Genomic DNA, 17,442 nt, shown 5'->3' on the forward strand with positions numbered 1-17,442 from the left:
GACCCCTGCAGCTCATTATTGGCAAAGTGAGAGACACCATGGGCTCTGGGAAGAATGAGGATCACAAAGCATTTATAACAGTTATAGCTTTTTAATCACATGAATTTTCCTCACACAAGAGGCATTTTTTATGATTAAGCTCTCTAATAATTATTTATTTTTATGATTAAGCTCTCTAATAATTATTTACAACCCCTTCTTCTCTAACACACATTTATGCAGCATATTATTGAGTAGCACTGCGCCGTTCTTTTGTTTCATGCATTGTATAATTTATATTTAGCAGCTGTTTGTCAGACAGAAGCAGGTAACGGGAAATCAGGCTGCTTTTCGTTTTTTTTGTTTAAAAAACACATTTTTTACATTCGTATTTCCTCTTAGAGACAACCATAGCTTACCACCAATAACACTAAAAACTCTTTCCAAATGTCCAGGAGGCCTCTGCAGAAGGCTTTCAGATGATCCTCACTTCAGATATTTTCTTTGAAGAGAGCATGCTGTTGAATTAAGCCCATTCATCTGAATCTATGGTGTGTCCAAAGAAAAGCAATGTCCCTGCGCTACTGCCGCGTCCTTGACCATTCACACTGTATCAAGATCTCTTTCTTTGTTCCTCCCTCTTTTGAGCACTGAATGCACCCTCTATGCCAGATGTATGTGAATGTTATTAAATGTACCAAAGCATGCCTCTTACCAGGGTCTCCTCTCTGTTAAAACATTAGCCTTATTTTGCTTTGTTTCCAGATTGATTGGCTCCTAAATACAAATCATTATTGTTTTATGCAATGGAAAATGCTTGCTAAACCACAGGAGGAAGAGGGGGAAGAAAAACCTTACGTGTTCATATTAATCAATATTAATATTTTTGTTATTATGGGGAAATGTGTGGCCCTAATTTTTTACAATAAAGTTAGAGGGAAAAAAATTAAATAAAGAACTGATACTGTTTTATATTCAATAGATACATAAATGAGTAAACCAATTTTTATTGAGCACGATTTGATCAGGTTACCAGCAGGAGTTGAGGATATAAATACCTAACTTGTGCTAAGATGACATTTTCTCTGAAGTTTGTTTACAGGGCTTTTCTTCATAATACAGTGCTTCATAGGTGAATTACCATATCACATGGCAACATTTAACATTAGAGCAATCATTTTTCCCTACTGAAACTTGGAAAAAAATGATTTTACTTTGTGATATTTGTCTAAATTGATGCTAGCAGCAGTTCCCCCTTAGACTCCTGTCTGACGGTTCGTTATATGGTTTCAAGATAATGTCTGTTCTTTTGATCAAGCTGTAAAATAATTTCCTGCAGCCGCAGCCTCTCGGAACCATAAAGCCATGTATTAGCAGTAGTTAGATTAAAGGTAGGCAATGGCAGTAAAGTATATCAATAGTGTGTAAAAGTAGCATAAATGAAGGACTGCGTTTATGGTTGAGGTCCGAAAGTGTGAAATTTAAAGTGCTTTTTTTTTGTGCGTGTCAAGGAGCTTAAAATATGGGTTTATTTTTAATGTGTGGCAAGAATGATAAACTAATTTTAAGGGAGCTATAAACACTACTTGAACAGTTAGTGTGTCCAAAAAAAGCTTTAAAGTTTGTATAATCAGTGACTTTTAGTAGAGTGGTACCTTGCTACAGATTAAGTACAAATATGCGTCTAAAAATGTATCCTCCTCCTCCGCCCGCTAACCCCATATAACCAGATTGCACTGATGCTTCCAGATAACACCATTAAAACAAAAAATCCTGCTGACTTCATGTATCCTGGGATTATGGCGTACAAATATGACACATGATGGAAACTGCCAATGACAGCTGATTGATTTAATATTTAATATTTTATTTATTTTTGTGTGCTTTCAGGCATTTTAGCCTGTGATCTGTTTGTGAATATAATAATTTTGAAGATGATTTTATTTTAAAAAATCACTTCTGAAGCCATCATATTAAGTCAACTTTTGAATTTTTTTTTTACCTTGATAATGTATTGCTGCATATGAATATATATATATATATTTTTTTAATCTATTTTAAAAATGCTAAAGGATTTTTAAATATGGAGCAGATGCATGGCGCTTCATCCTTCTGTCCCACATCAAAGAAGGTGGGCAATTTGGCATCATTGCCAACTTCAAAATCAGCCATTCAAAATTACAGACATTGTCATACATTTCTATGTGAACCCTCTCACTTTCTCTGTTTTTTTTGCTCTGTGTGTGTGTGTGTGTGTGTGTGTGTGTGTGTGTGTGTGTGTGTGTGTGATGTTGACTGTGCTAGAGAGGGTCACTGTGTAGCTGATGAAGTATGGATACTGCACTAATACTTCAGCAGTATAAAAGATCCAATGGCTTACTAATGATTGTGCTGTTTGTGTCTCTTTGCACATTAATCCCCTTTGCTGACCACTGCATGCAGATAACTGGGAGCAAAGTTACGGTAAGTAGCAAATTATTTATTTGCTTTTTACTATGTGCATTGATATAGCTAATAGGATGTAATTTGGAGATGGTGTACAGTTGCCTCACAATTCCTGCATGCAATACATTCACTTTCAAATAAGGTATTTCCAGTTCATACAGCACGAGAAGGAGCCCTTTGTGTATATTTAAGCAGTTTTTCTTTGAAATGGATCATAGACTAACACATATTAACATTTAAATGTTGACATCAAAGATGAGCAATAGTTTTTAGGCAAATAATCACAATCTGTGATCTAATCTGTTTATTCTAATGTTCTGTATCTAAATGACTTTCATTGTCCTCATTCCGTCTCTCAGACAGAACATTGAGAATGCATTACTTAATTACATCCCCCCCAAACACGCACACTGCTGACTGAACAGTGAGAAAGATATTGAGTGTACTCCACTTCTGTCCTATAAATACATTCAGTTTGGCAAAGGGACGTTCAGCACAGCATATTCGGAAACCCATGTCTTTATTCCAGCCACATTACACCATGTCACTATTGTTTCTGAAATGTTCACTGATGCTCATGTTGTTATTGTCATTTACCCCACCCGCACTTGCACCAAATGGCTGTAATAATCTTTATAAATATATATTGTTTGGGAGATGGCGACGTTTCCTCATTTCACAGCTCTGTAATGCGGTAATTGCAGATTTGCTTCCCCCATTTCTCACATAGTGGAACCCCATCACCCTTATGAGGCTGCGTGTTGTTTGTTTTATTTTATTTATTTGGTAAGGCACAGTTATTGCCTCTGCTACTGTCACTTGTCATTAGAAATAGTGCTTTATTGTCTGGGGGAAGCTACCAGAGGGAATCAGTAGCAGTACGTGTAGTATCATTGTGATAAAGAGTTACAGGTGAACGCGTCAAGATGAACCAATGAGCGGCTACGCCCGCAGTAACACTAGCACGTTGTGTGTTGCCATGTTTGTTGGTGTACAGATGTTGCTGGAGCTTCTTTGTTTTGCTGTTGTTTGTCAGACGTGTAGAATTTGTGATGCACGCTAAAGTTTGAGGTTGCAGCGTCGCGCCCCAGCTTGGATCAAGAAACGGCGATTGAAATTATATTTCTCGATGAACAGCGGGCAGTGGCCCTGTCAAACCGCTACTCTCATCTGAAGGTTTTCAGTAGTTTGGATGTTGCTGTACTTACTGCCCCGTTGTCTGGCGCCGAAACACACTTCCTGTGGCTGCGCTTCATGTGAATGAAGTTATGATGAAGAATAGTGTGTAAGTTGAGCTGACAGCCCTCTTTCTGTTGCCCACTCACTCTCACCACTTCTCTCCCTGTCTGAACAAGTAGACGTCTTAAGTGTAGCTAGTGGTGTGTTTAAGGTGAGGCCAGCTTGCTGACCAGAGGTGTGCTTCCTTCGGGGTGGAAGAATGGTATTTGCCATCCTCCGTCCATGAAGTCTCTGTTGGTCTCCCCCTGAGGAAATATAAGTTTGCGGATCGTGTAGGTGAATTGGTGATTATTGACACAGCTAAACCTGTCCCCATGAGCAGAAGGTGTTAGTTGTGACGAAGGTGAGGAAAAGCCTGGGAGAACAATAGATAGAGAGGCTTGCCACTGGCCTGTTTATTAGGTTAAATGCATGGATGGTTTGAATTTAAAGGTAAGAATAATGGGTTGTCTACTCTTCAGTGGCTCTATATTGACAAAACCCCCACTATGAATGAGTGTTAGCTAGCAAGTTCCTGCACTTTAGAATAACAGCTCTCAGACACAGAGCCCAGTTGGTGTTCAGTCCTGAAGTCTGTACCCCTGCAACCTGACAAGGTTACATGACTTAACCTGCAGAGGCTCTCTGGACCACAGGAGGAAATCAATAATCACATGGTCAGCACGGCCGCTAGGAGACCGCCTGTTTCCACGGAAACATGCCAGCAAGTTTGGAGTTGTCAATAAAAGAGAAGAGAGATGGAGAAACACCTCACACCTGTGGGACTGGAGTGTGCAGTGCCTGCCCTAGCCAAGACATTCTTGGAGAATCACTTCTATAGTCTGGCAGAATAATGGACAAAGCTTGTACTTTAGAAATGATTTAGCTTCTTTTTTACCAAGGGGACCAAAGCATGACCTTCTCTCTGGTAAAAAGGCAAAGATCTGTTTCTAAGGGCGACCTTTTCTAGTTATAAAATATGCTAAATTTGAAGACCGATGACTGCTTGTCTTAAAACTAAGCACATTTTGAACTGGAATTGAGAGTTTGACCAAAGGTTTGCAAGTGGACTTGCAAGATGTTAATATTCCATCAGACATATGCTTCTGTCAATGTACAATTCAACTGAGATTAAGAATTTAAAATAATGAATCATTTGCTGGTATTTTTTTGTGTGTGTGTGTGTGTGTTAAGATTGTATCGAGAGTATGTTCTCGTATAAGGTCTTTTTTCCAATTAATGTTTAAAGCTATCTAGGATGCATCACAAAAGAAGAAAAGACATTATATTGCATAATTAGGATGAAGTTGTGCATAGTTAACCGAACCAGTTCATACAGAACTTTATCAGAAAGGTTTTAGAATGTAGCATACGAATGTGCATGCATGTGTGTTAAGTATGTGAGTTTGTTCACTGGTGTATATGTATTTGTTCAAACGGATTGCAGACTTCTGGTTTCAAAAAATGACACTGGCGAATCAGACAAGGGAGACCAACCTCAATGCATACATTTTGGCAATGAAGACAGTATCACTAAGCATTAGTGTCTGTCACCACTGTCGGCTAGTTGAAAAATAACACTTGCCCATTGATATTTTTAGCCATTGCCTGCAAACCTGTTTTTGACGTGTCCTAGCTTGTATGTTTTGAAGCACCTCTCTCTGATAAAAGGCAGTCTCCTGGTAACGCCACCAGCTAATGTACCACAGCTGAATGGTCAGGAGGGGCAGCACCAATGAAGATTGTGGTCCCAAGTAAATTATTTTTAAAAATTTGCTAAATGAATAAAAGTCACAATGGAAGTATTAGCATTGTTTTCTCACATGAGATGTGGTGTCCAGGGGCGTTTCTATTTTGTTTGTTATTCTTTGTTTTGTTTTTTTTTCCCCCGAATTTTCTTCCTGAATTGAATCCCACTGCCAGAGTCGGCTGGTCGGATGAACACTGTGAATGCTTCCTGTGGCCTTCCTGTACCTCTGCCTTGTCTTGTGTGCCTCCTCTTTTGTTTAGAGCAATTCAAGGAGGCAAGTCAGATATTTCAGTCAAATACTCAATAGAGATAACCAGCTCTCTGAGATAAATGTCCGTATTTCAGAAATGAATAGTAGTTTTCATGTAGTTCTTACTTTATACTCCCATTACATTTTTTTGTTTTTCATTTTAATGAGAGAATCTCAGGCATCTCTTTGAAAATTATGACTTGTTGGATTTGTGTGTATTATTTCTATCCCAATGGTCTCTATGTCTACAGGTTTATTGGTTGTGAAGATATAATTTGTCTTCTAATTTTTTCATTTTTGCGTATATAGAGTACAGCATCTTGTTGATTCTTCTTCTGTTTTGTGCAGATAGATTACAGAACAGTTTTTTTTCTGAAGCAGAGAATCGATTCTCTCCTTCTCCTACCCTCCCTTTCTCACTCTTCTCTTACCGACTTTACTGTTTCCACATACCTTTTGCTTCTGCGCACTCTGTGGACACTTTCCTCCCAGGCATAATGAAGAACCTTGGCGTTGGCTCTACACTCCTCTCCTTTCACTGGTAGACTTTGTACTTGGCTTTCTCGGCTTCCAAGGCTCACCGTTGCCAGACCCAGTGCGTCTCATTGTGGCTACCTGTTGAAAGGCTTGTTCCAGTGAGGGCAGACCGCCTACCCTTTTACTCCTTAGCCATTGTAGGCAGAGCCCTGGCTGTCTGGAGGACATCTTAAAACATGGTAAATCTGAATAAAATGAAGGCCAGTCCATCTGTGCTTGGCAAGCTTAGGTCTGAAAAGGCCTTTTTCAGCTGGGCCATTAAAGATGACTGTTGAGCAGATTTGATACGCCACATGCCCTTGGTGTTTTAAAAGACAGCCTATGAAAAATGAATCAATAGCAAGTGCTTGCTGTACCTCTTCACTGTTCACTATGGGTTCTGGTTTTAATTAGTACCAAGGAAGTTCAAGACATTTTCAAAGGGATGGTCTTTGACACATAAAAGCTGCATTTGATTTTCAAATGTCAGTTTTTGGTATAAAATGTTTTTTGCCCTGCCCCTAAAATGGAAATTTCTGGTAAAGTCAAGAGCCTGGACAGGTAACACTTTGTTTTGAATGTTCATTAGGACATGGATCCTGTTTTCACCTTCTTTTTTGCCATAAATGGTCATGTGTTTACTTCAACTCCTTATTGCATGCAACAGGCTCAACAGGCTGTCTGCATGAATTCATATTTCATTATTATGGTTTTTGTGTAAGTTATTAAGTTTTATATGTATTATATGCATATTATATGCGTGCATTAGCGTTTTTGTAACTCTGAAAATATTAGGGATATAGATATTAAAGTATTAGGGATTTTGCTTTATGAGGTGTTTTCAGTTCCTCCTGTTTTTGATAATTTCTTTACAGCTGTCATTTATTCTTTGTATGTCAATCATTCCATCCAGATACCGTTTTGGCTTATCTTGCTTCCCTAGCATCTGATTTCTTGTATTTTGTCTGCGTATGGGCTGGGAGATTGCATGTAATGAAATTTCTTAGTGTTCAGCTCGGATTGACAGTCAAATAACACTGGGATACATTGTCATCTATCCTCTGGATTCATTATCAATGCATCAGTAGCCACTTGTTTTATACATGTTCTTTATGTATATAGTTTAATGCTTTTTCAGTCAAACAATGCCAAAATGTCATTGATTCACCTGGAGTGGAATCCCCATATTTTATGAGGAATTATTTATAGACAGATTTTGTGAGAGAGGAAGAATAGTGTTTAAAAAATAGGGTCTACTTATGTATATTCATACACACACACACTAAACATATAATAGCACACATTATAGTGGGAAAAATGATTTTGAATATAGATAGAATATGCTTTCTGTGGCGAATAAAGAATCATGGTCTGATGGGCTAGGAGTGTCTGTCAATGCCTGCATCCACCAGGGACATGAAAAGTTCCTCTGCGCTATGAGTGACTACTGCATTAAGTCATGTGGTCTTACTTTCAACAAGAAACAAACAATCAGCACTCCTGCCATCAAAAGGGGAGAGTAGGGCTTCAGCGTAATGAAGAGAAGATGAAAGGGAGCACACCAAGGGATGTGATGTACTCATTCCGAAGGAAAAAGTGATGTTCTCTGGGTTTGCCTGTGTTCACGGCGGGTTGCAAGCATGCGTGCATATGTAAGGCCTGTTTCTTATCTGTCCATGCAGTGGTCAACTAAATCACCCTCCGTTCTCCTACATGTTATTCGTTGCCTTTCTCTGTTTTTGTCTGTAATAGTGACTGCGTGTCTGGGTCATGCATCCTCATAGGACAGAAGAATAGACGGTTATTTAAGTTTGTGCAAGATCTGACAGCATGTGTTTTGAATACAAAAGGGAAACCTATTGTTCACCGGAGACGCACATTAGAGCACTTGGTTGTTTGCTATTGACTTTTCTATCTACAAGTGTACATGCTACAAAAGGTGAGATACTTTACTGAAAGTCTAATTCTTTTCAGTAACTATTGGCTTGCCATTAAGCTGACCTTGATCTGAGTTCTGGTCCTGCAGTGTAGTGTCAGTAATGTTTCAAATACAGGCTCAGGCTGCATCTTGATTTGTGGTTGAGAATTGATTCCTCTATTGGGAGGATGAGATTAAAACGGTGATCAATGTATAAGATTAGTAAAGACTTATCACTCTCCTGTTACTAAATTTCCCAATCAGAGGTCATCATGGTGATAAACCAGAGGATTCTACCTGGCTGAGCAGCTATACCACAGGTATCCTTCAGTAATACCCAGCAGAGTCGTTTTCAATCTTCTTGTTGTGCCGTCAGCAAATCAGAGCCCTAATAAGACATGGCGCTGCATGTTTTACGGCCCTGGTCTTCTGATGCTTCACAGTGAGCCGTCATTATCTGCTTATCACATGCACTTAGAGCTTTTCCCCCGAATGGCGAAACCTAATGATTTGTGGTTTGATCGAGGCTGGGTCACAGACTGTGCACTGTCTGCCTTGCACTTTTCTCCTGGGGCCCCAGGAGAAATAGACCCTGAAAAATGGCCGCTTTTAAGTTTTATTAGCGCTCGATTGCATTGTCTGAATTGGTAATTCTCTCCAGTCGTTTCTCCCTGTTTACAAAAGGACAAAGAGCACATAGATTCAGTATATGGGACCTGCGCTGGCACTGATTGTCATGTTTTGAGAATCGTGCATGTTGCAAAATAAATTTCCATGCTGCACTGACAGTTGCTTTAAAGAATTGTGTGGATAGAATTTACTGCAATGCCTTTCTATTTTTGGATTTAGAATGCCACTAGATGGCAGTAAATGTCTTCAAATTAAGTTAGGCAAGTAATTTCAATGTGTGTGAGGGTGAGAAAAGCCACATTGTTGCCATGGCAGTGACCTAATGGGTTTCTCTCAGCTCTGCACAGCACTTTGACTGGTTAGAATGCCATTTGTAAAATGTCTGATCTTTAAAGAGGAAAATAATATATGTGAAACATCTCAAAGTATTGAGATGGACCTCAGCCAGATCTCCCTCTCTCTCTCTCTCTACATATATTTTGTCACACACACACATGCATATACACACATACACACACACACACACACACACACACACACACACACACACACACACACACACACAAACAAACCCTTTGTTTTATATAGAGCAATAAAACCTGATTTCTCGGTCTTTCTTGGGTCAAGTCTCCAGAGCTGATGGGGCATTGGCACTGAGGGGGAGAACCAACTCCCAGCTCATTCATGCTGGTGCACCCTTGGTCCTAGAGACTGATGGTGGTGTGCCTGAAGCAGCCTTACCCGGTATTGACAGGATGCTTATCGACTGTGCACTTTATGCAATCTCATCTGAATAATTTATGCTGGCGCCACTGCACCGATCTAGTCTTAAAACAGGCTGAGGAAAATATACTGTTATACTTAGGCAGCCCTGCCATTCTGTATTTCTGTGGCTGATATTCTTTTGTATTTGAACAAGGATTACAGTGCAGCCAAATCATTTATTCAACCTCTCCTCTCCTCTCCTCTCCCCTCCTCATTCTGGCATGGGGCTAGTTTGTTGAATTAATTCTCATTTGTTGGTCGCAGAAGAGGCGATCTCTCCCCACATGTGCTGGTCCGTCACCTTGCCCTAGTTCAGGTGCTCACCCCAACACTGCACAGCAATTTTTAAAATGCAACCATATGCTATTCCTGTTTGTTTGTTTGTTTGTTTTTTCCTTCTCTTTTTTTCAAAAGGCTCTGCCAAATGATCACTAAAACCAGCTTGGAAAGCAAATTCTTCTTCTTCTTAGACGACAAGTTCTGTTGTAAACAGATATATTACAATCTATTACTAATATCGTTATTTCGAAGAGATCATTTATAGAATCACATCAGCTTTTGTTGACCTTTACACACCTTGTCTAGCTATCTGTCTGATTTAACAAGTGATGGTTTGCGTTTTATCCAGACCTATTAGAGTTATGCTGGAATAGTCGCACATTTTCCAGTGTCCCCCCCCCCCCCCCCCCACTTACATTTGGCAGTTGGCAAGTTTTTAACTCAAAGGCAATGCAATAGTGGAAAAGTGAGCAGACCTAATAATTCTATTACGATTACATCTATAACTTTCTGATATAAATGAGCTATGGATTCTAAAATTGTCATTAGAATTATGCCTTTCATCTCCCTATGGCTTTTGTTTAATCAGATCAGTCCAAGCCTCTACTGAATGTTTTCTCCTCTGTTTGCATTTTAGAACATACAGCACAAGTGTAATGAATTCCATCATTTTTAAAACCAGTTACTGCATTTTACTGGATTTTACATTTACTGGATTATTTATTCTTTCCTTTGTAATGCTGTCAGTGGAATAGTGTTGCTGCTGTGTCGACTACAGAAGAGCTTGATTCTGCTTATTGCTACTCCCGTAACACAGCATGATAATGCCATTCTCTGATATTACCATACCTTCCAGTCATAGCAGCATCTCCCAGGACAGCCACCTGACACAGTTTTGAAGTGTAGGTTGTTTGTATATATTTAAGCACAATATTGAATGCTCAGTCCACATGGAAAGAAGTGGAAAAAGTCCCAAGACCTCTGGGTTGAATTTAGTGTGACGAGACAAAGTCTTTTCCTGGTTTTTTCACCCCCTACTTGTTTTTAACACTGTTGAACACAGACACGCACGCACGCGCACACACACACACACACACACACACACACACACAGACGGACAGACACGCACCATACACAGATTAGGGTGAGGTTGTTGCATAGGATATTTATAAAAGGGCTGATGTAGAGCCATTAAAGCATTGTATCACACCTGTTGTTAAGGGAGACCAGTGATAGACTGAAAAAAGAAAATGAGGTTTAGTTTTTTTTCCCCTTCTGTCCTTGTATTGTACTCTTTCATTAAATGTAATTAATGGTTCATGGTAATAACAATTGGGCCTCTGTCAGTCGCTGACGTTACACCTTGAAGTTCTTTGTTGGCTGTAATTATGTTTATTAATGATCATCAAAAGGCTTACAGAGGCATTGAATAACCAACTTTTCTGTTCCCATTTTCTATTCATTTTTTGTGCCTTTCTATTGTGCAGTGAAGGTTCAGGAGATGGATTTCACAAAACGCACATCCTGACATCTTCCGCTCAATAGAAAGACACTTTCCCTTAGTTTCTTAATCAAAGCTGTGCCATGAGAGCCAAGGTGTGCAGAGGAGCAAAATCATTTGCCTATTGTTTGATTGTTTGAAAGACAAATTTATAGATATTTTCAGAGAAATACTTTCTAAGCTTTTGTGTGCTTGTTTACCTATATTCCCTTTGTTTCTAAGGTCCTTTTTTTTTTTTGTATACTTTGTAACAGTCATTCACATTAATGTTGAGATGGTGGGATGCACAAGATTGTACTGAGGGTCAGCATTGATTAAGAAATCTAAGGAAAGTGTCCACTGAGCTAAATAACCACTAGGAACTGTGTTATTAAAGGTCTAATCAGCAGAATTAACTTGCTCAAATATACGCCTAAGCGTATATTACTCCACCGAGAGTTCTTGTCCATAAGATGACCGCTATGAATCCATATAGCTTAATAAGTAATTTAAATTTAGATTCATTTGCACATTATTTAATAGAGAAGAAGTTGACCACTTTGGGGCAATTGTTGTTGCACCGACTATTTAATTAATAATTTCTCTTTTGATACTTTTTTAGGCTTACTGCTATTAGTGATGATTCACCAGGTTGCTTTTATGATTAATTGAATGAAGATATGAAATATTCATTGAGGTGTTTTGTAAGAGTGCTAATAGCTGTTAAGTAATATATTGTCCACTGTATCAGGAGCGATGTACACTGTCTGAAGTTCACCTAGCATTTGTATGCTATTAGAGACCTTTGTCCCAGCCTTTTGTTTTATTTAAATAGAATAGATCAGTATAAATATATAGATCAGTATAATTGTTCCTGAAAGATAGTGTAGCTTGATGAAGCCAAGAATTACAATTTTATTTCTATTCAACTTGGATACACTGTAATGGATTTACTAGAAGAATTATTAGATAGTTTGATGTAGGCAGTATGTGCAATGCATACAAGTGATATAAGGTGTACTCAAAGATTATTTATTAAAAGCATATATTTATTAACCAATTTTACATCCTTATGGAGCAACTTTACTCAGCTTTAAACCCACTGCATTCATTAAATGCAAGCCTAGTCATTACTTCATGTGCTTTAAGGAATACAATATATATTTGTAAAGTGCATTTTACAGAAATAGTTTATGCAGAGAATATGGGTCTAGGCCACAAATGAGAAAGCCAAGGTGATTGTGGCAAGAAAGAACTCCCTGATAACATGAGAGAGAAACCTTGAGAGGAACCGGGGTTCAGAAAGGGAACCCATCCTCCACTGGTCAGCACTGGATGGCAAACTAATAACACATAATGAGTAAAACTGCATTTTCTTTTAAATTTGTCTTGCTAAAAAAAACTTACATGAGTAACTTGTAACCCTTAGGAAATGAATATTTGGCAGAGGTACTTATTCAGTGAGAACCAATTAACAGTTCTATTCAGAGTCCATACAGTAAACAACTGAACACAGACTAGCAGGAGAGACGATTTTGGTTGCAATTCTCTTAGTGTTCTCTGTCAGATCATTAGCCAGCCATGTATAAAGCCACAATAGGTGTCAATTGCTTACCACTGATTTCCATATCTGTTTGCTGATTGCATGCTTGTATGTGTGTGCGGGGGTACGTGTGTGTGTGTGTGTGTGTGTGTGTGTGTGTGTGTGTGTGCGTGTGCGTGCGTGTGCGGGGGTACGTGTGTGCGCACGTGTGTCTAGAATTTTTTTCCAATACAGCCACAGGAAGTAATTCATTCACCCAGTTCCCATTTGTATTTCCAAACATTTCACGTTGGTCAATATATGCTGGACTGGAACCCACACAATGACTGGCTAATCATTGATGATTGATTAATTCGCTCTGCTTTGAAGGATAGCCTGCAAGGCGGTGCAAGTGCAAGATGCTGTTTCATGCTGATCCAGCATAAAGGGGACCTGTGAGATTTCTAACATTATGGCTACATGGCATTTTTGACACCTGTTGTAAGGGTTACCTCAGTGCAATGGGGAGCATTTATTGAAAGTAGATGCAATTAGCTGTACTTTTAAGGGTTATCTATGGAAAAAATACATATTGGATTCTGTGGATTCATTTTGGATTCATTCAACTTATGGTTGATTGTATACATACGGGTTTGTGTGCTCTCAAGTGTGTAAGCAATTCTCTGCAGGTGCGTTTATCTGTTTTCACTCTTGTGTTATAAGAAAATACCAGATGAATGGAGTAGCAGCAGTGTGGCTCCATATTGAGCCGGGTGTAATGAGCCGTGTCCTGTACCTCTGGCCACTGCTCTCAGCGACGCAGGTGGGGAGGGGGCGACCCTGCCGTTCCATCTGCCCCCTTCCCTCTCCTGTATAGCAGTGAGGATTAGTTATATAATATTTCACCCCAGCGTGCTGCAGACGTTTGCAGGTACAGCGAAAGTGACGAGGCTTCCTCTGGCTCCTCTCTCTGTGATGGAATGGAGAGACAGAGACAGGAAACGTGCCGGACTGTCTGATTTCTCTCCCACTGCCATCACTTCACAGGAATTAATCCTCTTAGGGGGGGTTCTCCATTCCTGCAGTATGACTCTGTCTGCTGTATGGTTATGTGCTATGTTTAACCACAGTCAACATGAAGTTATAAAGTTTATCTCTTACACCTGATACAACTGAGATTTTTTTCCACTGCAATTTTGAATCAGTGGGTAGAGATATGCTGTTAATTGCAAGAATTGTCCTGTCAATCTTAATTTTTATTTTCTCCAAGAAAAGCACCCTTACTTTAATGAAAATTGAAAGGCATAGGTCTATTTATAATGTATACTACTTATATTTGGATAAATTGTGTTATTTTGGGCTAAAGATTTTTTCATCAGGCTGTTACTAATATGCAGCTATCGTTGTCTCACTAGCACTGATTATTCTTCTGATTGGACAAGAGTTTGTTGTTTGCTATTTGGAAGAGAAAATCTTTTTGAAGTAGAAGACAATGAATTGAGTCCCTCAATTCATTCACTCCAACTCCCCACCCTACGAACAATTTTCTGGTTGAAAGAGAAAAGACAAAGAGATTTATTGGCTCATGTGAGCTGCATGGGATAATTGTTTATTGGTAGACCTTTGAGTGAATGTGATCTTCATTTAAAATGGGTTAGCTCCACTTGAGATGAGCAGGCAAAGGTATGCCTAACCTGTCATACACGGAGCACTGGAGAGGCACTGCCACATCAGTCGATGAATGTCAATTACACTGGCTGGTGCTTTGACCCAGTAATTTGGCTTCTTTTACTTTTTGCACTCCAAATGATCTATTTAGCTTACCCATGTATTTTGATGGGGGTTCAGGAAGATGCCAATTCCCATGATCAGATGAAGCTTGCTTGAGTGTCAGTCGTTTTTGGATGCTTGATATTTGGCATGCCAAAAGTTGAACCTACTGGGGTTGGCATTAGTGTGCTTCCCCATTTAAAGCAATCATAATGGAATATCAAGGGAACAAAATTATCTGTGGGCATTGTTATTTGCTTTTGTTCACAAAGCAATTGTCTGGGTTATTGCGTTTTATGGATGGAGAAGTTGATCACTCAAATTACGGTTGTGTATATTGGAGTAAATAAATTACACCCTGATTAAAGATGATGCCCTCACTTTGGCAAGAGACTCATTTTCTCTGCATGGCTACTATTTAGTCTTTTTAATCAGAATATGATATTCATTCAGATAATTTTACCCTGAGCTTCTACAGATTGATATAGTTTGTGTATTTGCTGGGACAATTCCTCACACTTCTAGAAAATAGAAAACACTGTCGGTGTTGCTTTCTACTTCAGGGAAATGGTAAGTAAGGTTGGGAAACTTGTCTTTGAATTTAGAAAAGGCCAATTATCATGCATAATTGCTACTCAGCTTTCAAGGACTTCTCCCAGATTTGAAATGTACCACTCTCATAGCATGAGGACTTCCCAAGATGTGATTGCTTTGACCAAAATGGATTTTTCACAGTTCAGTTTCCTGAGAGAAAATCATGTTGGCCCTTCAATGGCTTGAGACATTCTATGGCAAAATGATACAGATGCGCTTCTTTCTTGTTCTGGTGTAAGCAAACAAATGAATCGATCAGTTGATCAATCAAAAAAAAAAAGTAAAGAACATAAATCAATAGACTAGAAACATCATGTTAGCACCCGATGCAGGTTAGCACCATATCAAAGATGTAGTATGTAGTAACTAGACTTGACATATTTAGTAGCCATATAAACCTATATATTACCTTAGCCTGATTACCAGTCAGTGGGAGTAGAAACCTAAACTTGCCTTCTTATCCTCCACAGCAGTAAAACTTTCACCTGTGAAAATGGAACAAAGGCTGTTGCCCGTTGTAACAACAGTTGGAGGTGCTTTTTCCTGAGCTTTTGAGGGGTGCAGAGGAAGGATGCAGATCACCAACGGTGTGTCTTTCGCATGCTGGACACTGATGGCTATTTTGGGTTTGCCTGAATGCAAAGCAATTAATCATAAAAGATTTCTACCTGCTTGAGCCCAATGGGAAGCCATCATTTTCCCCGTCACATGAGGAAAGATGGTATAATGCAGTCCAGCACCCCTGCTTTATGCCCTACTGTGACTGTGCATGAGTCTTGATCTGCGCTAGTGTCTTTGGTGCGTCTTGCTTTATAATCACCACGTATAGAGCAGTGGAAATCCAATTCACAATGCGCACAGCTTTGTTTAAGGCAAGCAAGACCAGACTCATGATTCATGAAACACCCTAGTGGCAAACAAACCTTTCCTGTACTGATGAAAATCTTAATTCTTAATTAACTCGTATGCCAACCAGTTAGGTTTGAAAGCTGTTACACCATACCTGACATAAGCACAATGATCTGAGAAACCATCAAATGTTAATTATGTTAATTATTTCATTTTAAATCAATCAGATTAAAAAGGATTACTAATGATATGGTTTGTTCATTATGGTGCAGCCACATCATTTGTATATTTAGCTTGCAAAGATATAGCTTGCAATCTAATGACTGAACATTATTCATGTCTTAGCAATTACTAGCCAGCAGTTGTACCACATCATGTTGAACATCTTTGGTTAACTGGTACAAATTAAAAACATGACACTGGTGGTGTAATTCATAGGAACCAGAGGAGGTTCACTGTAAGTGCATAGTATATGGTAGTGGGCAGGGCAGTGGTAGCGCTTAAGATACCTGACTTGTAATCGGAAGGTTGCTGGTTCTACTGCAGCCCCACTACTACCAAGTTGCCACTGAGCAAGACCCTTAACCCTCATTTGCTCAAGTTGTACTCAGTCATAATTGTAAGTCACTTTGGATAAAAGCATCATTCTAATGCCATAAATGTAAATGTATGTAGGGTTTTCCAAGGGTCATGGTCAAAGCGGAGAGAATTGGTCAGAACACACATATAGGGTTAATGTAGATGAATTCATCATCAGAGATTGGATAAACAAGGTAATACCCGGCAATACTTTCTTCAAAATACATAAGTAATAAGGAATTAAAAATGAATGAAGCACAGAACATGGCTAAGTACTCAGAAGTCTCAGCGATTGTTTTCTCCATGTCTTTCCTCATCTCTTAGTGTCCTTGTGACCCACAAATATTTCTAACTTTGGCATGGTCAGTACTGTCCCAGCACTGAAGAAGAGGAGGAAGCTAAAAGTTCTTCAGGTATCCCCCATGTCCAGGAATGCCAAAGAATGCTGATATGTTTTCTTTGTGGATGAAAGTTAATCTTTTGTGTGAGGTGCATGATGATGATGTTCTCCCTGAACCCTTGTTCATAGCATACCTCACACGGTCTCCTCAATTCTTCTGCTTCCTATACAAGACAGCAGTGGGGGCCTAAAACAGAGGAGGCAAGCAAACCCTTTGAGACATACCCTGGAAGTATATAATATGAGTCCAGAATGACATGACCAACCAATAAGCCACAGGTGCACATGCAAACAAGGGAGATGTTCCGGTGTGGATCCAGAGAGAGAGAAGACCAGACAGTTTGTGAGCAGGCGTTATAATCACCTTTAGTCAGTGTAGGGTCGGTTATGTGTCTCTTGTAATTTCATGCAATAAAGATATATAGCATAAATAGCTTAATATGTGTAATTTGCATGAACGTTATAACCAGTTCATGATCTCTGCTGGTATAAGCATAA

General features: G+C 39.2%; 1 protein-coding gene across 11 annotated transcripts in view; it reads left to right on the plus strand.

Moving 5' to 3' along the window:
* The window catches only part of diaph2 (diaphanous-related formin 2), a 354,700-nt gene that overhangs the window by 20,726 nt on the left and 316,532 nt on the right, over nucleotides 1-17,442 (plus strand). For 10 of the 11 annotated variants that reach the window (XM_081698444.1, XM_081698443.1, XM_081698445.1 and 7 more), the window contains one exon: nucleotides 2,422-2,442. The exons of the other annotated variant lie outside the window; for it this stretch is intronic. In XM_081698444.1, the coding sequence (XP_081554570.1) occupies nucleotides 2,422-2,442 (21 nt within the window). The remainder of the gene's footprint in view (nucleotides 1-2,421; nucleotides 2,443-17,442) is intronic. 11 annotated transcript variants of the gene reach the window in all.

This window comes from Electrophorus electricus, chromosome 16, assembly GCF_041902795.1.
Source record: "Electrophorus electricus isolate QZ-2024a chromosome 16, ASM4190279v1, whole genome shotgun sequence".
In the NCBI taxonomy this organism is placed as follows: Eukaryota; Metazoa; Chordata; class Actinopteri; order Gymnotiformes; family Gymnotidae; genus Electrophorus; species Electrophorus electricus.